The sequence below is a fragment of the Miscanthus floridulus genome, chromosome 8 (assembly GCF_019320115.1).
Source record: "Miscanthus floridulus cultivar M001 chromosome 8, ASM1932011v1, whole genome shotgun sequence".
Lineage (NCBI taxonomy): Eukaryota > Viridiplantae > Streptophyta > Magnoliopsida > Poales > Poaceae > Miscanthus > Miscanthus floridulus.
The window spans coordinates 230,747,054-230,773,054 of NC_089587.1; the positions used below are offsets into that span (position 1 = coordinate 230,747,054).

General features: G+C 44.1%; 1 protein-coding gene and 2 pseudogenes across 4 annotated transcripts; 1 reads left to right on the forward strand and 2 right to left on the reverse strand.

Annotated features, from left to right (window-relative positions):
* Positions 1-1,543: 1,543 nt before the first annotated feature.
* LOC136470793 (uncharacterized) lies at positions 1,544-2,824 on the reverse strand (annotated as a pseudogene).
* An 8,808-nt stretch (positions 2,825-11,632) lies between these two features.
* On the forward strand, positions 11,633-19,172 carry LOC136478506 (uncharacterized). 4 transcript variants are annotated; one of them, XM_066476982.1, is made up of 11 exons: positions 11,633-12,021; positions 12,654-12,821; positions 12,962-13,093; positions 13,194-13,345; positions 13,485-13,754; positions 17,255-17,385; positions 17,617-17,734; positions 17,816-17,908; positions 17,987-18,064; positions 18,744-18,834; positions 18,905-19,172. In XM_066476982.1, the coding sequence occupies exons 1-11, from the start codon at positions 11,718-11,720 to the stop codon at positions 18,928-18,930; spliced, it is 1,563 nt and encodes a 520-aa protein (XP_066333079.1). In that variant the 5' UTR covers positions 11,633-11,717; the 3' UTR covers positions 18,931-19,172. The 4 variants fall into 4 exon arrangements, with proteins under 4 accessions (XP_066333079.1, XP_066333082.1, XP_066333081.1 ...); XM_066476985.1 differs by having other exon boundaries at positions 18,923-19,172; XM_066476984.1 differs by having other exon boundaries at positions 18,931-19,172.
* Positions 19,173-23,366: 4,194 nt separating this feature from the next.
* Positions 23,367-25,995, reverse strand: LOC136470795 (uncharacterized; annotated as a pseudogene).
* Positions 25,996-26,001: the final 6 nt, after the last annotated feature.

Sequence of the window (26,001 nt, forward strand, 5' to 3'; positions counted from 1 at the left end):
GAAAATATTACTTAGTAATAATCTTTTTCAATACCAAGTATTTCATTGTCATCTACAAAGTTCACATTTTAAACTTCATTTAAGTGTCACATACATGTTCTATAGCATTTTTGTTCAATAAAAATTAGTTTACACCCCTACTTGTTAACTGTACAAATCGTGGAGCAACTTTCGTTTCGCATCTTTGTTGATCGTTTTAGTTGCAATGCATTATCTACTCACTTCACCACATGCATTAACACACAAGTATGATGCTCATGACATGTTTTAGTAGATGATTTACGATGTAACACCGATGGTGTTACAATACTATTGTATCTTTCAGTTTAGTCATCACAAATCTGATTCAGCCATACAATCGATCTGTTCCAAATGCATCTCTCGCCGCACAGGCTGTCGTCTCTCTTGCCGTGCAACAACATCGTCGCCTCTGTCGTGTAGCAGCCACAACGCCCCCTCTGAGAGGAGCCCAACGCCCCCCTTCGAGAGGAGCCAGAGCTTGCCATCGCCACTTGGCGACCTTGCCGTGTTGTATCTCCTCGCTCGCGTGGATCAAAGACCAAAGACCGGCAACCGGCGGCGCTAGGACCGGTTGCACCTTGCAGCGTCCTTGAGGTTGAGGATGCGCGTCGCAGCTTTCTGGAGCTGGTGGGCCGTGCTGTTGTTGGGCTTTGTGGAGGGGTGCAGCAGGTGTTGAAGTCTGGTGCAAGCTGGACGCTTGGATGGCAGCGGACGGTAAGGGCGTGATTGGTTGCCCCACTCACACCGTCTAAATGCCCATCCAGTATCACTCGGTGCATTGCGGCCGTGTTTGGTTTCCCTGCTCGCACCTTTCGTCTGCATCCTTTCGTTTATCTGTCCCTCTCCATCCCGCACGCCTCCGTCTTCTCAATTTTCACTTCCCTCTCCGTGGAGGACAGTTTGATTCACGCATGGTGCAGGGGCCCATGTGTCAGACACCCAAAACTTTGATACATGCATGCAACCAAATATGATCCCATCTCGTACTGAACCAACAACAAAGACAACCAAACACAACCTCTTGCACGAGCTCAACCCGACTTCTTTGATCCTGCACAACCTAGCCATCCTGACTCAAAGCTTGCTCTGCAACCAATCACGCCCTAAGAGTATCGATCGACTACACTCAGTAGTCGTTGAGGCTGACTGCAGAGTCTGACGGGGCAATCTGGTTGAGTCTTAGTTATTGTATACAGATACTATTCTACACTCTAGGTGTAGAATAATTACTCCATCCGTCCCTAAAAACATGTAAATCGGTTTTGTAGACCAAACTAGTGAAAGAGTAAAATTACACACATAACCCTACCTATCCTTCTCTACAAGCGCCAGAACTCAAAGGCAAACGACCAATCGAGAATGTTCACTGAAGTGCAGGCAATACCAGCCATACAAGTACAACAACAACAACAATAACAAAGCATTTAAGTCCCAAACAAGTTGAGGTAGACTAGAGTTAAAACCCAGCAGAAGCAAAGGTTAGACACGTGAATAGCTGTTTTCCAAGCACTCCTATCTCAGACTAATACAAGTACATTTATTAAATACATGGAGGCAAAACAGGCACACAGGCACACCGTTTTGGCGGGGAGTAATACTGACCACACATTACAAATTTCATTTTGCCACCAATTTGACAGCCTATATAAACAGCTTACACAGGAGAACACATGTTACACTAGTTGTTGCTTCCATTTCCTCATCCTGTTTCCTCCTTCCTCACCGTGCCTCCCCTCTGCTGCCACTTCCTCCACGCTGTACATTCTTCTCATCTTCCATGAGTGCCAGACTATGGGTTTTGATCTGAACACACAACCACCAGATCAAGGAGAGGCCTTACCAGACCTCAATGAGCCGCCAGATAAAGAAGCCTTCCAAATCCATGGTGCCTTACCAGACTTGAATGAGGAACCACGAAATGCGGAAGAACCCATACAAATTCATGAAGCACAGCAAAACCAGCTTGCAGGAGGGCAACAAGGGAATAATTCTGGTAAGATGTTTCATAACTTCATCTCCGCAAGTAGTATGAGTGCAAGAATCAAATTTGACATATGCAACTGTGCTGACCTTGCTTCCTTGCATGCTGATGATGAAGATCATCAACCAAATGTGGGAGCGCAGGCCAAACTAGACCTCAATGTGCCACCTACTGATGATGACTGCCAAGCAGATGGAGATGTCACCTTTGCTGTTCCTAAGGGCGTACCCAGTGCAGAGAGCTCCCGCTCTATGCGGGGTCTGGGGAAGGGTGTCAGTGGCAAGCCTTACCCTCGCCTGTGCAATGCGAGGAGACCGCGACTCGAACCCGGGACCTTCCGGTCACAAGAGGTAAGACTCTACCGCTTGCACCAGGCCCGCCCTTCATCACCTTTGCTGTTCTTACAGAACAAAATTATTTTGATCTCAATTTACAAGCTTCTGCCCAATATGAAGAAATGCAAGACAGTATGATCACTAACCTATGCTATTATTCTATGCTTTTCATAATTATGCACACATAATTTGATTCACTGACCTTGGGATTTACTTTGTAGTCAATGATTCCTTCTTTGAGGCCATGGAGGAGGACATGCAAATGTATGGCGTTTACATGGACGAAGTGGACAGTGTCTTCAACCAACAGGCCGCGGATGGCTCAACCACCGAAGATGGACATGCAGCTGCAAATGTTCGCACCAGGTCAAAAGATCTTACTCCAACACAAAGACAACAAATATATGAAGCTTTGCTTGAGAGAAGTGTCAACGGTAAACTAAGGAAAAACAGTACAAATAAGGTTGCTGAATTGTTCAATGTCCATCGATCAGCGGTGTGGCGGATTTGGAAGCGTGCAAAGCAATGCCGTGATATTGGAAAACCAGTTGATATCGGTTCTAGGAAGCCCAAGAATTCTGTCCAGAAAAAGGTTAAAGTTGACCTATCACAAGTTCCAACAATTCCACTGCGCAGAAGGTCAACTATAAGATCTCTAGCTCAAGCTCTAGGTTTAAACAAAAGCACATTACATAGGCTGTTCAAACAACGACTCTTAAGACGACACTAACACAATCAAGCCATATTTAACAGAAGCGAACAAAAAGGAAAGATTGCGGTGGTGTGTTTCAATGCTAGATAGAAGTACATTGCATACTGAACCAAAGTTTATTGAAATGGACAACATCATCCACCTGGATGAGAAGTGGTACAACGCCACAAAAAAGGATATGACCTATTACTTGCATCCAGACGAGGACGAGCCACACAGGACTGTCCGCAACAAGAATGGCATTGGAAAGGTGATGTTCTTAACTGCAGTGCTAAGCCTCAGTACGACGATGAAGGTATTTGCACATTCGATGGCAAGATAGGCATCTGGCCTTTTATAAGAAAGGTAGCTGAACCTACATGCTTCATATGAATTAGTTTATGTTATGTGTTCGCAAAGGTAACTTGTGTGCCACTATGCGCAGGAACCCGCTAAAAGGACAAGTGGTAACAAACCAAAGGGGACACTCATCACCAAGACCATGACGGTTTATAGGGATACTATAAGATCGTACCTGATTAGTAAAGCCCTACGGGCCATCAAAACTCGATGGCCTCGAGAAGATAAAAGGAGAACGATTTATATTCAACAGGATAATGCAAGGAGAACTCATGTCCCGGTTGATGACAAAGACTTTGCAAGAGCAGCAGCCCAAACTGGGTTTGACATCCGCCTCATCAACCAACCTCCTAATTCCCCTGATATGAATGTCTTAGATCTAGGATTTTTTGCTTCTCTTCAGTCGAAGACAGATACAATAACCTCTAGAAATTTGGATGAATTGATTGCAAAAGTCGAGAATGAATTTCAGAATTATGATGTAAATGATCTGAGAAATGTTTTCCTCACATTACAAGAGATGTTGCATTGCAGTAATCTGTCAATAGTTGCAGCTACTTTATTCCCTATAGTCCATGAGCGAAACGAAGCCGTCATTTCATTGCTATGAAAATCTCAGTCTCTTGATGTTGAAGTAAACTGCATGTTACCCATTATATCTACGACAAGTGAATTAGCACTACTACACATATTTCTGCTTGTCGAAATCAAAAGCACACATCATTTTGTCAAAACATCCAACCTAACAACGTTATTAGTTCACATCGCACCTAAAATCATTAGTTCACATGGCACGTGGGTGCACGCTGCACGATGCCATATCAAAAAGCACTATCCGACATCAAAAGCATTTCATCAGCATACATAAACCAACAAGAGGTACACTACAGTTTGAAGAAGATAGGTACCAGGATCTTGTACATGCTGACAAATTCGTCGTGGAAGAGTGGATCCATGTTGGCAAGGACCCCTCAGATGCCAGCTGCACGCCATTCGCAGCCGCGTCCGTGGCCAACTCGGTCGCCGCAGAACCAGCCTTGGCCACTTGCAGGCTCGTAGCCTTGTTCGCGTCCACCTAGATCTTGCAGGGACGGGCGTCCGCACGCCGGATCTTGCAGGGACGGGCGTCCGCACACCGGATCTTGCGGGGGCGGGCGTCTGTCGTCGCCGCGGTTCAGCTTCCGACCATCGGCACCGTTACTGCACAGCTTCGCGCCTCCCTTCATCCAACTAATGCGGCGGCGCATCTTGCAGCAACGGGTTGTGGGCCTACCGCCACCAGGCACGAGCGGGGAAGAGAGCGGGATGGGGAAGGAGATGCAGACAAGCAAGGGCAAGAGCCCGAATGGGGAGGAGCCTGGGGTCATGGATGTTTGGATCTGGATTAGAGGAGCGGTAGGGGTGGAGCGAGCGCATCGCGAGTCTTCGGATGCGGTGTTTTTTCTTTTTCCTTTTTCTTTTTCGTGCGGGAGGCTGGGAGAAGGACGGGTGGATGATTATGGATGAAAACGGGACGGAAAATTCCCGTTTCGACCGACATGGTATACCGCATTAACCGATTGCGTATCATTTTTATAGCAAAAACAGGAAACGGAAAATCAACACCGTATTTTAGGCAGGAACGGGAACGGAATCAGTTAAGGGATTTTCCCGATCGTATTCACGATTTCTGTATTTGGGCAAGAAAATTCCCGACGATATTCCCGAATTCCTGCGCCGGCCCATTGAATGCTTGAATCACTGATTGATGCAGCCTGTTGGCTTGCCTGTTGTGGGCTTGTGGCTGCTGGTCGGAGCCTTGTGGTTGACTGGTTGTGGGCTTGTGGCTGTTGGCTAGAGACTTAGGTTGACTGGTTGTGGGCTTGTGGCCGCTTGCTGTTGCTTGTTGGTTTGCCTGTTCACATGTACTATTTTTTTTTTATTTGAACTGTTGCATGTTGGCTTACTGTGAATTGTGAACTATTTTTTTCCCAGTTAGCTTGTTGTTGCATATGGTTGCTATTGTTGCATCGAGTTCATTGTTTTAAGTGGTTACATATATTGATGTTCCCGTTTTGTGTTACCGCTTCCCGATTGTAGTCGAGACGTTCCCGTTCGAAATATTCTGTTCCCGATATCCCGTAATACCGGTTTTATTTTCCCATCCGGCCTTCCCGTTTTCGTTTCCGTTCTCGACAAAAAAAAATACAGTAGCGGAAATGATTAAGATATTTTCTCGACCGTTTTCACCCCTATGGTGGTAGGACCGTAGGACGGGTGGCCTCACTTTCCAATTGCATGTACGGAGTCTGTTTTTTAATTAGTGGGTCCCACCTAAAGCAGATCTCCATCCTAGATTCACATGAATTTAAGGACAAGATTCAAAATTACAGGATTATATATTTTTATGGACGGAGTGAGTACTATGGATGTTATATTCATAATAAAAATTAGCTTTGAAATTTTATGGAAAGAGCAAAAGATAAATAGATATGTATCATTTCGGTCCTTGTTTTCGCAAATATTTTATAGATTTTTGTCCGGTTCGTTTGGCTGATAAGCCATGGCTGAAAGTATTGTTGGCTGATTTATTATGAGAGAAAAATACTATTCGTTGGCTGAAAAAGCACGGCTTATAAGCCAAGCGAAAAGGGCATTTTTTCTCCCATTGCAAGGCATAGACAACTTTACTAGTAGACAAGGGGATGTTTAGTTCCATGGGTGTAAAGTTTGGGGTGTCATATCGGTTGTCACATGGGATGTCGTATGGGGTGTTCGCTAATAAAAAAACAAATTATAGAACTCGCTAGTAGACCGCGAGACGAATTTATTGACTAATTAATCCGTCATTAGCATATATTACTGTAGCACTCCGTTGTAAAATCATGAAGTAATTAGGTATAAAAAATTCGTCAAATTAGTAATAATTTGTGTAATTAGTTAATTTTTTAGTCTATATTTAATACTCTATGTATATGTCAAACATCCAACGATGTGATAGGACGTAAAGTTTTGGAAGGATTAAACGGGACCTAAAATAAAAAGTCCCTAAGACGGACTCCAACAGAGCTACTCAAACAAAAATAAATCGTACACAGTGATTTGCCTATCAGATACCGGCTCCGACGGATGACCCAACCACAAGACGCATTCTGGGTACCAGGCTGATGGAAACACAAAAAAATGTCGCCTCTCTCCTCGCTACGCAAATCTCCGACGGTGGAGCTCGCCCACGGAAGCAAGGAATGGCCGAGCTTCCCTTCCCTCTCGGCACACACGGCCGCCGCCTGGGAGCACCACCTCGGCCCACTGCTCGCCGCGCAGCACAAGCTGAGCTGGCGTAGCATTGGGCCGCTGCCGCCGCCGGGGAACTCGAGCTCAAGCTCGCGCGTGCACTCGTCGAACCGGGCCAAGCGCCGCCGACGTCGTCCGCCGTCGTGCTTTGCTCGGAGATGCACTGCTCTAGCCACAGGCGCCCGCACCGGAGCTCCGTCTTGGCCTGCTAGAGACGAAACCGCAGTCGGCCCGTCGCCCACTGCTACCAGGCCAGCTCCGCCCAAAGCCGCTGCGTCGAAGCACCGCCGGAGCTGAGCGTCGAGGCTGCCGCCGTCGCCGTGCTCTGCCCTGCTCCATCCCTTCCCCTCTGGTCTGCCTCTTCCCTTCTGCTCTCCCCCTCTACTTCACATTAGTACCCAAGGAGATGAGTTCTTCCAGTACCAAGTAGTACTACTAGTTCTTCTACTACTTTAGCAGTAGGAGGCCGCTGTTTGCTACGATTTTGATTGATTGAGGATGGGAATCGTCTGTCTCGGTGCTTCCTCCATGCTGCTCTGCGAGGAGGATAGGAGCAACGCACTCGGTCTCATCGGCTACTGCGACGAGCTGGTGGAGGTGGGGAGCGGCCTTGATGGCTTGGACTCCGCCGCCTGTGGCAGAACCGCCTAATCTAATGTCTTCCAGGAGTGCTCGTCTTCCATTAGACACTAAGCACCCAAGGGAGAACACTAAATTATTCGGTTCTGTTGGACACACCCCAGGGGAGAACCCGAAAATTCTCATTTTTGCCATCAGGATCACAAATAAAAGAATAAAGCTTACAATATTCTTAACCATTTCTTACATCACTTTTAATACAACATCAGAGTATAATAGTTATTGTATAATAGCGGAATGTAATTATCTTATCAGAGTTTATAAACAATTTAAGTGAACAGCGGAATATAAGCATGTGAACAGAGTTACAGCGGAATTAAACATCTATTTATGACATGATAAAGCATTGGTAAATAACTAGGACAACATATTATAAAACTTTCTTTTATAAAAACATTTGTAAGAGTTACAAATAAAAACTACGATCGCAGCGTAAGAAAATCCTCGCTGAGTCCACCAGGAGGTATCCACACACAATGGTCAGCCTTAGCATCCATCTGTCACCTGCAACAGGAGGAATAAAACCCTGAGTACTCAATTGTACTCAGCAAGACTTACCCGACAGGAGGAAAGAAAAGACTCCAAGGATATGCAAGGCTATCTGGCTTGTGGGTTTATTGCATTTGCAGGAAGCGTTACTAAGCATGCGTCCTTATATTCGATTTTTATTAATAGCCGCATTGATTTATTAACTAACCATTCTATGTAAGCACCTGTGCTACTTTCAAGCAGGTGGTAAGCAATCAGATTTCCTTTTTCTATCTTCCATCTTTTATCTTCAGTTCTTACTACGGTGCTAGGCACGAAACAAGCTGTATCGGATTGTCCAGCGATTCGCGAATCAATGCCCCCAGCTGGGTACCCCGAAAACACACGCCCCGCTTGTACCCAAGGCATAAGCAGGACCAACCCATCACTCTCCTGTCCCGGCTGTCTAGGTCCTCATCCAAACTGGGACTCCAAGCCCCCGCCCCTGAGTCTCGGACTCAGTACAGTACAAAGACCTCCTCTACCAAAATAAAACCTTGACAGTCGGTCCAGAAAGAGCCGGATCCACAATAAGAGAGCGACAAGTCTTCCAAGCGCCCATACCTAAGTATGTGCTCGGGATAATAAGTCTGTGACTTGCCTCGATGGCTTATACAACGATCGGTCCTTAACCGACCAGACAGGAAAAACAGTGTAACCAAGCTATGCCCCGCGTCCACGGCGACACAACCTCTTACACCCACCAATACCCAAACCATATCCCTGTCCGGTCACCATTTTCTTTCCACCATTTATATTTTCTAAGTGATAATAATACAGTAATATATTTTCTATCTCTCGCGAGTGATAGGCAATCACTCGACTTCTACCGGAGTCCTGTAGCATAGCATTCTACACGATCCTATGATGCTAGTAAGACTCATAGGATAAAGATATATATATGCAAGTGGGTTTCATTCAACTCCTTAAAACTTAATGCACAAATATAATTTGAACTGCAGAAAAGTAGGGGTTATGCACCAGGGCTTACCTAGATAAGATATATATTAAGAAGTTAGTATCTGCATCTTCAAATCCTACACCATCATATGGATAGAAAGCCTATTGTATCATCTCCTAGAGAGAATACCATTACACCATCTTCGGATTCACAAGCATCCTTCAATTGATCCGTTGATCCATCATCGTACCTATATGATATGCATTGATGCAAATGCATATATGTAAATAATCAACGACAGCCGAAATGCTTAAAAATCCGATCACACCTCACAAGCTAACGAGATAGCTCTAACGACGATCGTATTTAGGCTATATATCCATGTTGTCGAATAAGACGTTATTTCCCAACGATTATTTTAGTTATATAAACTCAATGTGTTTCTTTATTTCGTTTTATCGATTTAACCATTATTTGAGACAGAGCATTATTAGCTACCTAGCAAACTAATTATTCTGGAGCTACAAAAATTACCATGAGTACCTAATATTGCTAAGGGCCTACTATAAAAATTTCAGATTCAACACTATCACCGATTTATAACAATAATTCCTATAAATTTATATTTTTACCATATTAAGTATCCCAAATTAATTATATAGCTCCTAAGAATATCATCAAAGACGGAGACACGCGCGCGCTCACGTGCGGTGGCCGGGCGATGGCGGGCGCGGGGCGCGATGGTGGTGCGGACACCAGGCAGAGCACGGCAGGCGCGGCCAAGGCGCGTGCTGCGACAGCAGACCAGCATGGGCCGGGGGCGCGACGCGCGCTCGCGAGGGAGGCAGCGCTATCTGCACGAGCAAGGCGTGCACCGCGGGGATGAAAAAGGTTGAATTCGAGACAAGCAAGGCAAGACAAGACCGCGGACGCAGAAATAGAACAGGAGGAAAACCAAAGGTTCGATCGAGCACGCGAAGGAGCTGAGAGCGAGCTCGCCAGCTGTGAGCGGAGCAGACCGACCGGCAGCGACCACGAGCACGTGGCGCAGCAGGCGAACAAACAAGGAAGGACTGCGCGATGCATCAAATCGAAGCAAGCAGCCAGCGCAGCCAGACCGACAGGCCCACGCGCGCGAGGTCGCGAGGAAGCAACGTCCAGTACGGCAGCAGTAACCACCAAGCAGACGAGCGGAGAAAAGAAATATCGAGGAGCAGTCGGTCAACTTGTACAGTCAATCGCTACAAAGTATATGTTTGCCCTTTCTTCTAATTCTTTGTTTTAGAGTACCATCGTAACGTGTGTGTGTATATATATATATATATTTAACGGTTTACTAATTTAGATAATTTACAACGTCTAGGCACAGGAAAATTTCAGCAAAGCTCGAATTTAAATTTGATTCAAAAGCTATGTATATATGTATATCGTTCTATTTATTAATGGATTTTATTTTATTTATAAACATTGCTTTTCATGCTTAATCTAATAGAACGAACCGTTCGCTAGAATCGTCGTTCGACATTCCTAAATATCTTTACGTACTGAGTAATTTGACTTAGCGTTGATTCGAGTCCACGAAACTAAATCACACAGGATTCGCTTATCGCCTCAAGTACGTTTTAAATTAAAACCCGAGAAAACTTGATTCGAAATTTTTTCTTAGGCCTAAATCACGGTGTTAAACAAGATCGTAACACCAGGGGTGTTACACCGCCGGTGCCGTGTTCCCCGTGGACACCGTCACCGATGAGGTCGTGTCGGCGTTGGTAGCGAAGGAGGTCTTGGCCGCCGCGCCGTCGCCATCGTGCAAGGTGCGGAGCGTGGCGTTCGACCTCGCCGTCACCGGGGACGACGCGCGGCGCAGGGTGGCGAGGGTGGCGGTCGTCGTGGAGGGCCGCGACGTGGGCGTTCTCGTCAACAACGCCAGCACGACGTACCCGTGCACCGCCTACTTCCACGAGGTGGAGGCACCTGTGTGGGATAAAGATGGCAACAGGGCCCCGATCCCCGATTCCCCGTGGGGAATTCCCCTATTAGGGGACGGGGATGGGGTCAAATTGATCCCCACGGGGATCTAAACGGGGAAAAATTCCCCTCCGTCGGGTCTGGCGGGGACGGGGATGGGGGATCAATCCCCGTACCCGATATCCGCTTCCCCGCCCCGTTTAGTACTGGAGCTTCAGATCAAGACTTATCACCACCGCCGTGGTCCATGGATTTGTCCTCCACGTCCCTACTCCCTACTCAATATCTTGCTATTTGGCTATTTCTATTTTCTTGATTGCTATTTCTGGATTGTAATTCGTGTTGTACTCTAATTTCATATCAATACCTTATGTGAATGGTGATGATATGATGATAAACTAATGCGGGGCGGAGATCCCCGACGGGGATTTTCCCCCATGCGGGGACGGGGATGGGGAAGAAAGCTTCCCCGTTAGCTTTGGTGGGGACGGGGACGGGGAATTTATCTCCCCGCGGGGACGGGGATGGGGAGGCATCCGACGGGGAATTCCCCGTCGCCATCTTTAGTGTGGGAGGCCGTGGCGCGGGCGAGGTAGGCAGCTCGACGTCCTCGGCCGTGCGGTTGTCCTCCCTTCCGGATGGGCTCGCGTGGGTGCATAATCTTTTTCTATAGGTGTCGTATTTAGGCGTCGAGACGGTCGCCTCCTCTCTTTCTTCTCCTCTTTCTTCTAAATTGCTCTCTCCCCGTCCCCTCGTCCGAACCGCACACCGCTCCTCCTCTTCCTCTCCTTCCCATCCCGATCTCCATCGCCGCCAGGACGACCTCCGCGCGCTGCTCGGCCGCTCTCGGCCGGCGCCCTTTCCTACTCCTCTCCAGTCGCGTCGGTCCCCCCGCACCCTTTCCTCTTCGCCGCGGCCGCGCAGCCCGTGGTCCGCCTCCGCCTCGCGCCGTCGTGCCTGCACTCCACCGTCGCGCCTGCACTCCGCCTCGCCTTCGCGCTGGTGTAGGCCGCGGCGACGATGGATCTGGATGGAGAAAGCGATAGTGAGGCAAGGAAGAATGGTACGGGGATCGCCATCCCTACTAGTTCCGGAGACGCTCCGGAAGCGGCTTCCACTGCCGTCCGCTCAAAGAAACGCGATGCACCGCCTGACATGCAAGAGGGAACTGAGGGAACTGAGAAGAAGAAGAAGAATAAGAATAAGAAGAAGAAGAAGAGGAAGACGAAGAGTCGGAGGACGTCTGCCAAATCATCGCCCCCACCTGCTTCTTTGGAGAAGAACACTGATCCTTCCCTCTCTCCTCAAAGGAATAATGGTAAAGGTTAGGATTTTGTGAAACTTTTCGAATTATTCTCAAATTCGTGTTGTTAAGGTTGGTTACACTGATGAATTTCTCTTTTTGATTTGGAATTGATAGTTTAGTATTTCGTCAACAAGGAAGTGTTAGCTTTCATCAATATGATTCAAATGGTTCTAGTTTCGTTATGATCATGATCGTATTAGTGGTTTAGGACTGTCACCAAAACAGTGCTGTTGTCCAGATAGGGTTTAGGACTAGTCACCAAAACTGTGCTGCTGTCCAGATAGGGTTTAGGACTAGTCACCAATTCAGTGCTGCTGTCCAGATAGGGTTTAGGATTAGTCACCAAAACAGTGCTGCCGTCCAGATAGGTTTAGCCTGGACGGAAATCTATTTGTCTGTTTTTTATCAGTTAAAGACAGAATTCATCCTGGCCACCCAAATAAACTTTCTTGGATTTTTTGTTATAGATATCCGCATTGTATTTGTTTATTGTATATTCGTATTTAATTAATTATATAAATTAAAGGATAGGGTCAGAACAATGAGTAATTTATAAATTTAGTCAAATTTTGAGATATTGTATGAATTGGCTATTTAGAGTTTGAACAAGGTATTCATGATATATACTCCTAATCAAATTTGCTTCACAGGTTTGAAGGATACCGATTCCTCTGACTATAGCTCTCCACTCCGTCGCCCCAAGTCTCTACTCGTGGAAAAAACAACTAGCAATGGGGAAATAGTGTATGAGTACAACTCAGACCAAGAGGTTGTGGATGCCTATCACAAAGATCTTCACAAGTACAACAAGAAATTAGGTTTGTGAGCTTCTTTTTCTCTCCCTATACCTAATCCAACAGTTATTTTTCTTTCGTTCTTTTACATCTACATGTCTATTTAATTGTTTTTTTGTCGAGTTTATATACGGTTCTGATGCATGCTCTTGTAATATGTGTAGCTCGGCAACAACAGCTACCCACACTTAAACAATGCAATTATGGCCGAAATATAACTGATTGGGATAATCTGAAGCAGAAGAATGCAATTCTAGATGTGGCCGAGTCTGTGCTGCGTCTTTCTTCCTCTCATGGTATTACTAATGTCTCTCTTATTTAGTTTGTTAATTAATAGATGCAAATCCATATTTTGTTATATTAGTTGAGTTTTTTTTACTTTGTATTAATTTGCAGATGGCAAAGAGATCAATAGCTGTAATGGTACTATCTTTGAGTGGGATGAAAGCGATAAATCTGCTATTGTTGTCACTTCATCTCAGATTATAGCCTCAAAGGTATCATTAGATGATTGGGAGGATAACAATGTTTACGTTCCCAATGCCAAGGTAAATAAGTTCTTGGATATCTGGTCGATATTCCGTTAGTTCTTGGATTTTTGGTCGATATTCCGTTGTTCTTTATGTTGACATGTCTAATCTTAGGCTAGCGTTGTTTGCTTAATTGCTTACATCTTTTTTTTTTCAGGTGACTGCTCACCTGTTAGATGGAACCACTTCTGATCTGACATTATTGTACTTCAGCAAACATTATGAAGTTGCCTTTTTTAAGGTTATGGGAGCTTCAAAGTTACAAGTTGCATCATTGGAACCTGAGCTTGAGTTTGGTAGTGAAGCTTGTGTGTTAGCAAGGGAGAAAGATCTTGGATTGATTTGTAGGCGGACGAAGATACTAGCATTGGATCCGTGTGACCACCAAAGGAATCACTATCTATTCATTGGTGGCTCAATTCCTGAGGTAAGAATGTACTTAATACTTGACTAGCAGTTGCCCGTGCGTTGCTACAAGAGCATCATAATTTTTCGAGCACTCTGACATTTTCTCAAACGCATGTTATTAAACCACCCACATGATTTAAAAGAAAAAGAAGTCTAGAAAGTGCTTGTTTTAGATTTATGAGCAAACTCTGAACTATCTGAACATCAGTGCTATGCACGTTTATGCCTCAACATTGTTCATTTGCATTCCACCAATGTTGTGCATCTACAAAAGTCACCTGGCAGCTTGCCTCCTCTATTTGGTGCCTGCAAGGAAGTTACAGAGAAGAAGTTAAGCCATTGAATAAGCTGATGTGTATTGTTTCTAGAAAGCTCTACCTGTGTCATATGTGGTGTTCAAACAAAAATGAAACCTGTCAGTCCATATGCATTATATGTACAGTCCAAATGTAAATGTTCAGTAAGCCTTGCCGTGGCTGTGCTGCTGCTGCAGCTGCAATAGCCAAGGAACAAACTACTGTAGACACCAGCACAAAAGCTTGCAGCTGCAGCCGTTCCGGCTGTGCAATAAATCACTACCGAATGGGCCGGTAAAATCTATAAAAGGTCTGGTGGGATATGGTTCTATGATTATGTCAGATCATACTAAGGTTATTGTGTACAAAATAAGAAAACTTCAGCATTCAGCAATGCTAAAAGTAAAAAGAACTTGCTCACATTAACAATATCAATATCTTGAACTTGCCCAATGGATTCAACCAAAATCTCCCAACTTCTCGAGTTAATGACATTGAATGGTATTGCTTTCTCATAAAAAAAAATTCAGCCACATGATCATCTACTATTCGTTTTGCTTCCTTGGTCTTTGTGGAGTACTTAAGAGCCTGCGACATCTTAGATTTATGTCTTTCTGCAACTACTTCTGGATTCTTGCAAAGCAAAGAACTCACTGACTTGGAATGCTTCTCTGTTTGAGGTTTTGGTGGAGCAGAAACCACAAAGTTAGTGATTGATCCTTCAGCTATCTTTTTCGCTTGCTTTGACTTTGTCCCAGAACTTGGAACTTGCTTTGCAGCCTGTTCATTTGTCCCATCACTTGGTTCATTTTCACCAGCAGCAGAAGCACCACCTCCACCTTGAACTGTTACACCATCCCCATGTTCACCTTTTGTTCCTGCCTCCACCACAGTGTCCATAGGTAACTGAGTCTTTGACTAAGACCAAGTAAGCATACATTCTCATGCCTAACTATTGCAGGGGCTCTAGGATATTTCTCTGCATCAGTATATACCCCCAGTAAGGTGTTGCTTGAATCTTTTAATGCCTGAAGGGACAATCTTTTTGCAAAAAATACATTGGCCCTATGTCTGGCTAAAACCCATAGTTTAATCCAAGATCTGATGATATTGCCTTCCTCTTAGTATATTCAGCCATGGCAGCAAGATCTAGCGGCAATTCAGCTATGGCTTAGCTATTAGAGATTAGATATGCTTTAGTTGGAGCAGCCGACAATGCTGAGGCCGAATTACCCCCTAGCCCCTCCTGAGACAACTTCATCTACAGGTAAATAGACTTCAATAGTTGCACGGCGTTGAGCATCCTCTCAACAGCCGCGCAAATTCACCACAAATTATAGTCGTAACACAACAATAGAGTAGTAGACACAGACACCAACTTTCAGAGTAAGAGTGGTGGCTCATCTTGCAGCTTGAGGTGTCCGTCCCCAGGCGTCGTGGAGGGAGATGCCACTGCAGGATTGCAGAGGCCCTGAGAGGGCGGAGCTGCAGGGGTCCCGGCAGGGGAGGCACAGGAGGAGTTGTGGGCAGAGGTGTAGGGTGTGGAGGAGCTGCTTGCAGAGCTGTAGGCATGGGCGGAGCTGCTGGTGGGGGTGGAGGTGTGGGCGCTGACGAGGGAGACCCAGAGAGAGGTGGCCAGGCACAGACCAGAGGAAGGAGCCGCGGGCAGAGGTGGAGGCGTAGACCCGGAAGTGGAGGGACGCGGGCGGAGGCGTCGGCACTGGCGAGGGAGAGCATAGCAGAGAGGTGGCTGAGCAGGAATCTGAAAGAAGTGTGCGCTCGGTGGAAATTCTTCACTGCATCTCATCCACTCCTCTTCACTCCATACATATTACTGAGGCAGCCTGTTCGCTTGAACTTATCAGCCCGGCTTATCAGCCATGGTACAGTGTTTTTCTCTCACAACAAAACAGCACCAACCGACTTATCAGCCGCAGAAATCAAGGGGGGATTGGGTTGATCCCCACCTCTCACCCAATGCACACTCATTTGTTCCAGCTAACCAATGTTTGGACCAGGTTATTACAAACATTTGTGCGTGTCAATTCTAACTGCAAATATTGAAACAACAATTTTCGAGAATCTAGGATGGTACAAAAACTGTACAAAAAAAAAATTCAAAAATAATGAGACATGGTAGGTCATCCAATCCATAATTGCAAGACAGGCCCTGTAGAATTGAAAATAAGTACAGTGCATGAACTTGCTGCCAACTCAAAGACATGTAATAAATCTTGCATCAGCCTTGGTACTACTAAATCTTCTACTAGCAGTTTTTATTTCTTTGTTTAAAAAAATGGTGACAAACATTAAGTACATTTAGCGATTCATGGTTCTCTTTTTTTCCTGTTTTTGAGACTTTGAATCAGAAACTGGAGTTATAGCGGGAGACTTTGGAGTCCAAAGGTTTTAGACTCAGTAGAACTAAAACTGAGTATATGAGATGTGACTTCGGCACTACTACTCGGGAGGAGGAAGATATTAGTTTGGAAGGTCAAGTAGTGCCTAGGAATGATACCTTTCGATATTTAGGATCAATGCTACAGAGAGACAGGGATATTGATGAAGATATTAGCCATAGAATCAAAGCAGGGTGGATGAAGTGGCGCCAAGCATCTGGTGTCCTATGTGACAAAAGGGTACCACAGAAGCTAAAAGGCAAGTTTTATAGGACGGCGATTAGACCTGCTATGTTGTATGGTGCAGAATGTTGGCCTACGAAAAGACGACATGTTCAACAGATAAGTGTCGCGGAAATGCGTATGTTGCGTTGGATTTGCGGTCATACAAGAAGGGATCGAGTTCGGAACGACGATATACGTGATAGATTAGGGGTAGCACAAATTGAAGAAAAGCTTGTCCAACACCGGTTGAGATGGTTTGGACATGTCCAACGGAGATCTCCAGAGGCACCGGTGCGTAGTGGAATCCTAAGCTAGGATAGTAACGTGAAGAGAGGCAGAGGAAGACTGAAGTTGACTTGGGTAGAGGCAATAAAAGGAAACTTGAAAGGATGGAATATATCCAAAGACTTAGCCTTAGATAGGAGTGCTTGGAAAACAGCTATTCATGTGCCTGAACCTTGATTGCTTCTGTTGGGTTTTAACTCTAGCCTACCCCAATTTGTTTGACACTTAAAGGCTTTGTTGTTGTTGTTGAGACTTATTGCTCTAGAGATAAATAAGCTTCTTTAGTGTAACTTAATGTATATTCTTTTGTGCAGTCCAGTACTGGAGGATCATTGACAGATTTCAACCGGAAAGTTGTGGGGGTGGTCGTGAATGCCTTACCTAACTTTGCCTTTATTCCTAGCTCCATTATCATCAGATGTTTTCGATTGTGGCAAAGTTTCAAGTACGTATTTTATAGTACCTCTTAATTCTTTATTTAGGTGTGCATTGCTTTTAATTTTTAATTTCCCTAAATGACTAAAAAATAAGCCAAATTAATGTAGAGGTCATCTACTACTCAGTTCCAACTATTTTTCGAAGTCTCACAATTTGTAACCAATTGACCATTTGGTAGTATTATACCAGTCTACGGAATATGTATTTAATTTAATAATGTTGTGATAATGTGGTATAGGAAAATTGCTCGACCCCATCTTGGTTTAAAGCTAAGGACTGTTCAATTTCTTGACATAACACATCTCGAGCAGTTATCCCGTGATTTTAAAATCAAGGTTGGTCTCATTGTTGGAAAGGTATGCCTCTTTGTTTTAGTTTTGTGAAACTGTTGTTTAATCTAAAATATTTATGTTCTAATGCTTGTAAATCGTCTTTAGGTGTCTAGCGAATCACTTGCTGAGAGAAATGGTTTTAGAACTGGTGATGTTATCTTTAGTTGTCGAGGAGAGTCTGTTTCGACTACAAGTGAGGTATAAAAATATTTGTCCTTATAACTGCGAGACTTTAGTGAATTGTTTTTTTTAATGTAGATTTTTTTTCCTATTTAGTTTGAAGGTATACTGTTGGATATTTGTGAGAAACAATTTAAGGAGGGTAAGGGTCTGAACGATGAAGTAGATGTTGAGGTAAGCTTGTTGGCGAGTTATGCTCAAATTAATTTATTCTTTTGCTAGCATATTATCTTGTATTGGTACATTGCGATTTCTACTACTAGCCATTTCTTTGATTAGCAATACAATATTTACTTTTGATTCCAAGCATAAATGTACATACTATCTTTTCTCTGGACAGCTTATGTTTCCGCTATTTTTTCTTTAGAGTGTCCTCTCAGCAAGGAATATGATATTGAACTTCAATGTTAGTATGATATTGAACAGTGTTCAATGTCTAGAGACAGTGTTTTAAAGGCGTCGAAGCAGACGCCATACGACACCAAGCTTGGCGACCCTCGACGCCCAGACCTTTTCCCCGTCCCCTGCTTTGTTTGCATTTGTTTATTAGGCTGGAGGGTGTTCGTGCTCTGATTCAGCTGCATATTAGTCCGTATGTTGGCTATAAAGATTGGATTGGCATCTGAATTTTATTTGCATTATATATTAAATAGTTTGTATGGCGTCGCCTAGGCGAGCGCCTTATTCGCCTAGGCGGCTGGAAGGGGGTCGCTCGCCTCGCCTCGCCTTACCATCTTCTCGCCTTGCCTTACTGTCTTTAAAACATCGGTTTAGAATAATGTGTATATGCTATCTTTTCTAAGCATTCATGAATGAAGCTATTTGTTTTGAAAATTTTCTTTTGTTGTTACAGCTTGGTGTCTACAAACTGCGTGAACCTGCCAGTAGGAGAATGGTCACTTTATCTGTACAACTATCGGATTGTATGGAGGCCATTGATTATGGTAATAATTGTTTACCACAGTTGCAATTGTCTTGATCGGTTGGATTCGATCACAATATTTCTTCTCAAAGTTTTTTGTTTCTGGAAAGGTTTTTAGCTCGTCGGTAGTCTCCAGGGTTCTTGCTGCACAAAAACAAATAAGATCCTGTTCGGTTGGCTGGGCTGGCTCGTTGCTGGTTCGTGAAGAAGCTGCTGCATTGTGAGAATTGCTGGGAAAAGTCTGAGTTTGGCTAACATTTGTGGGAATTGCACCATTGTAAGTCAGTTTGGCTCTGTAACTTGCTGTAGCTGATCGCAAACCATGCAGGGTCAAACATAGACTAAAGACACCAGAACTTATATACTGCTTGTTGCCATTCTGTTGGTTATGTCATTCGCACATTGAATTGTTTGCACTGGGATTTTAAAACAGAGAAACCTGACTGCCTGTTTTGGTTTTTTTTTTTTTTTTTGAATCTCAAACTTGGCTCTAGGGCCTTATATTCGTCTCCAAGAGCTCAGCGCATTCGCGAGCGACAACGTTCATTACAGAGATAGGGAAATCATCAAGCCAAAACCTCGACTGGCCTGACTCCCAAGCTAGACCAAGTTTGGCAATCTCGTGCAAAGATGAGTTACAAGATCGAGATACATTAGAAACAGTATATCTATTAAAATGAACATCAAGAAACTCACGGAGGAACATAAACAATATTCTATATATCTAGCAAAATGAACATCAAGAAACTCACGGAGGAACATAAACAATATTCCGAACATAAACAATATTCTACTTATCTATCAAAATGAACATCAAGAAACTCACGGAGGAACATAGACTGCAGAGCTTCTCACAACAAACTAGAATTCGTCTCCACTTGAATCCTGGAGATGCCATGCGCCTGAATGGCCTCCACTGCCAGCCATAAGGGGCTTACATTGCCGGCTCCTACTAACACCAGATCCCCAGCTGCATCTCTTGCCACGATACCCCAAGCACCATCTTTGTTCTCATTTTTGAAAGCACCACCAATGTTCACCTTCAGCCAGCCCGTGTCGGGAGGTTTCCATGCAGGAACTGTCTTCTCCACTGAACTAGATATGCCCCTAGTAATAACATGTTGCTCTGCAGAAGAACTGAGCACAACCTTCACTATGTCGCTGCTAGGACGTTGCGCCTCACCAGCATTAATCCTGTTTCTCTCCTCCCACCACTTCGAACGGCCTTACATTTTAAGAAACAAGGCCACCATCCTCATCAAAACGCCAGCACACCTAGCATCTAGTATCAGGTTTCATTCTATTGGATGAATTAGCTCCGGCAATGCCTAGCAAAGTGATCGCGTAGACGGAATCAGATGGTAACACACGAGACACAAGGATTTATACTGGTTCAGGCCGCGATGCGCGTATAATCCTAGTCTGCTACTCGTGTATTCGTATGCCCGATTACAGGGCTGTTGCTCCTAGCTACATAGTAGATTGGAATGAGATGAGTTGGATCCTGAGCACGAGATCCGTACCCTCCTTTATATAGGCAGAGGGGGTAGGGTTACAATGAGAACGATCAGGCTAACAAATTAGATTCATAGTTTGTTACATGGAATGCACAACAGATTGATCCTAATTATCGTCCAGATATGCCTATCTTGCTTCCGGACATCCAAAAGCCCACGAATTGTCGGGCCATTCCCTAATCTCCGACAATTCCATGTTATAATCCTCATTTTTTCTAGGCGGATTGGCAAAGCAATCCCGCCTGTTCATTCTCAGAGTCCATTTTTTGTTTCTTTTATTGATTCTTGTTCTTCAACTTCAGTGCATATGTCATCATCATTAAGACGAGCAAGCACAATGGCCATCTCCTCCATATCTTCTGTGTGATCAAAAGAACCATCACTTTTCTCCTCCTCCCAAGACTGTCTCACCTGCTTCCTTTTCTTTTGTTGACCTGATGCATTATGTTCTTGAACATTCCCTTTACAGGCCTGGGATTGGTTTTGGTCGTTGTTTTGGGAATCATATATTGATCTCTTATATTATGACTCCAATTTGGAGAAATTATTTGATCCTCTTTCTTATTAAAACTCTCCGGATTTTGCTGTCCTAATAAGTCAAAATCTTGGATTGATCATCTGAATGTTGAGAATCCGAGTCCCTTGATCCTGTGTTCCGTCCACTTGATACATTACAGAACCTCTATGGTAAACTAGAACTGTGACCTCACAACTCCTCAAAAATCTTCTTCTTCCTTCCATCTGGGACTCTCAGGTCCACAATATACAACAACCGGCCATTTTCGTCATGTTCCGCTGGTGTAGGGCACTCTACTGATGAATGTCCAATTATTCCACAGGAGTAACAATATATTGGTATTTTTTTCATATCATATCTCATACCCCTTTGCTTGCCTTTTTGCTGAAAAGATTGATACACCCCTCCGTAGGGGTTTAGTTATATCAATTTTAACTTTCACTAAGCTCCCATGCCCGACCTTGAGCATCAACATCTAGCTTCTCCATGATGCCAATTTTTTTAGCTAACTCCTCCCCCCCAATGTTTATTCATTAAGCCAAAGGGAAGATTCTTTATTCTCACCCAAACTGACGTGTGATTAAAAACAATGTCTGTTGGTCTCAAGTTAGCATCAAAGTCTTGAATTAGGACAACTCGTTTGCCTACATTCCAAGACGACCCATCCAAAACCCGGTCTTTATCTTGTTTCGACCCAAATTCTGCAATAAAAAGATTATTCCCTATTGAGCTTGCATTTAGACCCTTAAGATTTCCCCATGCAGGTCGCAATGCCGCCATGATTGTTTGGATATGTTTGAGAGAGAACCTTACCAATAATCGCGCACTTGGATGTGGCGAGTAAATCCTCAATATCATCAGCCACTTTGAGGGCATCACTTTCTTCCACTGTGAGTTTCAGCCGGCCAATCATCTCAGCCATCTTGTCATCTAGCAAAGCGTGACCACTACCCTCACCAGCATGCTGCTTCAGCTTGTCCATCGACAGCATCAGATTTTCCTTCTCCATTGAACACAGAGTTCCTCCTAGTCCCTGATCTTTTAGGATTCTAGCACCCTCCTGCTCCCGACACACGCAAGCCAAGGGAGGGCAGTGAATCCCCGAGCCGCAGCTGCCGGCAAACGGGAGCACCGAATCCTGCAGGATTCAGATTCGATTTGAGGAGGAGCAAGCAGAGTACCTCGCGTCGAAGATCACGAAGCACCCAGTGGACTCCCGAGCTTGAATCTCACTCCGCAGGAGGTGGAGGAGGAAAAAATCGCCCTCTCTTTACTGTTCCCTCGAACAGACGAGAAGGCGCCACTAGATCAAAGCTAGCTACAGAATAGGAGTAAGGGGCATCGCATTTCTCTCCTGTTCACTAGAACTGTCGAGAAGGCTGAACTTGCATCGTTTTCCGCAGTGCGACGCTTCGCCTGGAAGTAGGCATAATTAGGGGCTGGACACTAAGAAAAGGTGGTCTTTGTCACAACACACTAAAAAAACATGTCTTTGTCCAAACACACTAAAACTCTATGGCAATTGGGTGCTAGACACTATAACACATATTATAACATATCCTCATCAAACAATTATCAATACATTTACAAAAGACAAGTATACCCCTGCTCCTTCAAATGAACATTTCTGATAGATAAAAGGACATGATGATAGCATGTTCTTCACCATTCATCAAGCATTACACAAATACAAATAGCAGGTTCAGACACATTTGGCTACAGTATAGACCCTAATGACATGGTTTAGCAAAGGGGAATGATTTAGCAGGTTTAGCAAAAGAAAATCATAGATTCGAGCCACATTTGGCTATCTTGATGCTACCAAAACCATACATACTACTGATCCGACACTCCCTACTCTTTCTTAGACCTGACAACCTTCAACTTCTTTGCCTTTCCCTTCTCCATGAAGGCTACTGGAGATAGTGCTTCACATGCAACAGGCTCTATGGAGCCTTCAAATTCCAGCAACCTTTTTCGACTGAAATGGATATAGAAGCATGTCAACAATTATTTTAAAGAAAGATAACAACCAGGAAAACATAATTGGAGGACTTATACCTCCTTGTCATAGGGCTAGGTGTTTGCACAGGAGTGATAGCTCTAGTTGGTGTAGATGGATTTTGCTGCAGCAACCTCCTTGACATACTAAATGGAGAGAAAAAAGTCAAATCCAGTAAGAAGTAATACAATATGGCAAAATTTTGGAAGTTGCATTTGTACCTTCTTGTCATAGGGCTTGGTGTAGAAACAGAAGTGATAGTTCTTGGTGGTGTAGCACTGTAAATTGTTTAGATATGCATGTTAGTGGTCTGCTATGTAAGATATGTTTCAAGTTCGAGTTGAAAGCTTACAATGGTTCATCAAGTGATGGTTGTTCCTGTATTGGATTAGTAGCACTACTAGATGGCACTACTGTGACATTTTTCTTGGCTCTCTTTCTTTTTGGCTTTGGAGGGGCAGGTGGTGGTGCATCAGATTCATAAACATATTCATTGCATGTTTTTCCATGTGGCCAAGCTATCTACACCTTTTGCATCTTGTGGATCTCTTTCCAGTGCCACCTTCTGCAACTGATTTGTACCTTCTCTCCCTTGGTCTACCGGCTGCCCTTTTCAGAATTGGAGGCCACAATTTGAATCCAGGGTCCATCTTAGGCCATTGTTTCCTATCTATCATTGGCTTCACAGACTTTTCATAGGCTTTCTTGAACTTTGCCACAGAATAGTACTCATGAACATAGTCTTCTATATTATAACCTTGAAATGAGGTGATAATACAGAGGGCGTGTGTACATGGTAGACCAGTAACTTGCCAGCGCCTACATGTGCATGTCCTCTCTTTAAGATCAACAGTATGCCTCCAATGAACTAGATCCCTTGTAACACCTTCAACTTCACCTAAAATTTCAGTCTCAGTACCACCATCTTTGTGTGAATACCTCCACACATATTTGAGCCCCCTGCTTCTTGTATTGAGTTCCTTCATGACTTTAGGTAGGATCTTGCCTTCAAGCTTTCTTGCAATTTTTCTTCTCAAGAACATTTTGTCCATTTCCATCTGTCTTATCCTATCCATAAGATCAACTACATGAAGGGATTTCTCATCTATAACCCAGCTGTTGAATGTTTCAGCAATGTTATTTGTGACATAGTCACACTTGCTTGCTTCAGAGAACAAGTGTCGTGTCCAAAGGTGCTTATGAGTATTATGTATCCACTTCATGGCTTCAGGACATGCTTCATACATTAGATTGTAGTGCTCTTCAAACCTGTGTCTTTGATAAGCTCTACATGCTGGCCACAAGTGCTTCTCAAAGACTTCACCCTGAAATCGCTTTTGGAAGTTTGCAACTAAGTGTCTCATGCACTCTCTATGCTCAACCCAATTTTTGAAGACTTTAGTAACAGCTGAATCAATTCCTTTGCCTGCGTCAGTTGATATCACTAGCCCTGGAGGTGATCCAATAGCTTGATGAAGTCTACTAAAAAACCATTCCCAATTGTCAGTTGTCTCTGATCCAAACACACCATGACACACTGGAAACATCCAATTGTTTCCATCAATAGCAGTAGCAGATGCAAGTTGACCCTTCCATTTCCCAGTCAAATGAGTGGAGTCCACACCAAGAAAAGGCCTGCAGCCATTTAGAAATCCATCCACACAAGACTTCAATGCAACAAACATTCTAGTGAACCTCATCTTCTTCCCAACTTTCTCATATTCAATGTCTACCAAACTGCCAGGATTGGTCTTCTCCACCTCTGCCTTGAAACTGAAAATACACTCAAAACTATCATCCCACTTCCCTTTGAGTTGCTCCAAAGCCTTATTTCTTCCATCCCAAACTACCCAGTATGACAACTTCAGATGATACTGCTCCTCTAGCCTTTTCTTTAATTCTTTAGGCCCAATTTTATTGTCCTTTGCAAGCCAATCCAGAACCTGATCCTTACCCACTGATTTGTTGCCATGCAGTTCTTCTCAACTTTTCATGTGCTTTGACAAGTGTGTTCATAAGGCATCTTCTTTATCTGAAACAAGCAAGAATTAAATTCAATACAAACATACAGTAAAAAAAATTAGTATAAAAAATCTGGAAAAAGAACAAGTACCTCCCAAGTCCTTCCATCCTGCAATTGTGAAGCATGTATACGCCACCTGCACCGTTCAGCTTTGCAATAGCCTCTATACCTTGTTGCCTCATAATAGGGAGCTGCAATTTCATATTCACCTTTTATTGCATATTGCCTAATAGCTTTCTTGAAAGTATCACCATCCCCAAAAGTTACACCAACTTCTATTTTCGGATTCTCCAAGTCAGTTGCATGGATAATTGTCTTACAACCCCATGCATCCTCAACAACTAATTCATCCTCCAAACCAGCATAGTCTACATCACTATCTGGTTCAGGCTCTGATAAATCAAAAATTGGATCCTCATCATTCAGACCAACGTACTCTACGTCATCATCCACCCAAGCCACTTCAGTAATTTGCTGAATTGGTGGCTCTACAAGAGATGAGTCAGTTTCAAGTGAAGGTTGTGCAATAGTTTGGTTGGCTGGGGCATCAGTGCTTCCCTGCAAAACACAAGGCATGCTCTCCAGCCGGCCAATATCATGTATGTGATCCTCGTCGTCTTTTCTTATAACACGCACTTGCACGGAAAGCCTCCTTATATCCCAATACATGTCAATTGCATGAAGCAATTTCTGGTCAGAATCAATCTCTCTATAGCTACGACTCATATTATCCCAATAGGTGACACGCAGTTTTTGTTTTGAGCCTAGCTTAATTTCTGTAGCAAATTCAAGAAGCAAATCATTCCAGTTTGTGTTATCCCTGTCTAAAATCTTTGGAATGTTACATGCCTTGCAATATTCGCAACCATCATCATCAGTTAATTTGACATAAGCGCCTACTCGAACAGCAAGCCTGTAGGACGAATTGGGATCCATCCTACATATACAGGGGCACAAAGATAAATGGGATGAACAAGGGTACGATTTACTTTGCAAAATCGAGCCTACAGTTAGCCTAACCCTAGGGGAAAATCGCAAGAATCTTACCTGTCGGGAACCCATGACAGATCGGCGTGGTTCTCTGGGAAAATGTCGCTGAAGAATCGTGGAGGAGGTTCCTCCATCTCCTG

Bases quoted from the DNA above. Each gene is read 5' to 3' on its own strand.
- LOC136478506 (XM_066476982.1), top strand. From the start codon at position 11,718: ATGGATCTGGATGGAGAAAGCGATAGTGAGGCAAGGAAGAATGGTACG. The intron at 13,346-13,484 runs GTAAATAAGTTC...TTTTTTTTTCAG, and splicing joins TTTACGTTCCCAATGCCAAG to GTGACTGCTCACCTGTTAGA. The intron at 18,065-18,743 runs GTAAGCTTGTTG...TTGTTGTTACAG, and splicing joins ACGATGAAGTAGATGTTGAG to CTTGGTGTCTACAAACTGCG.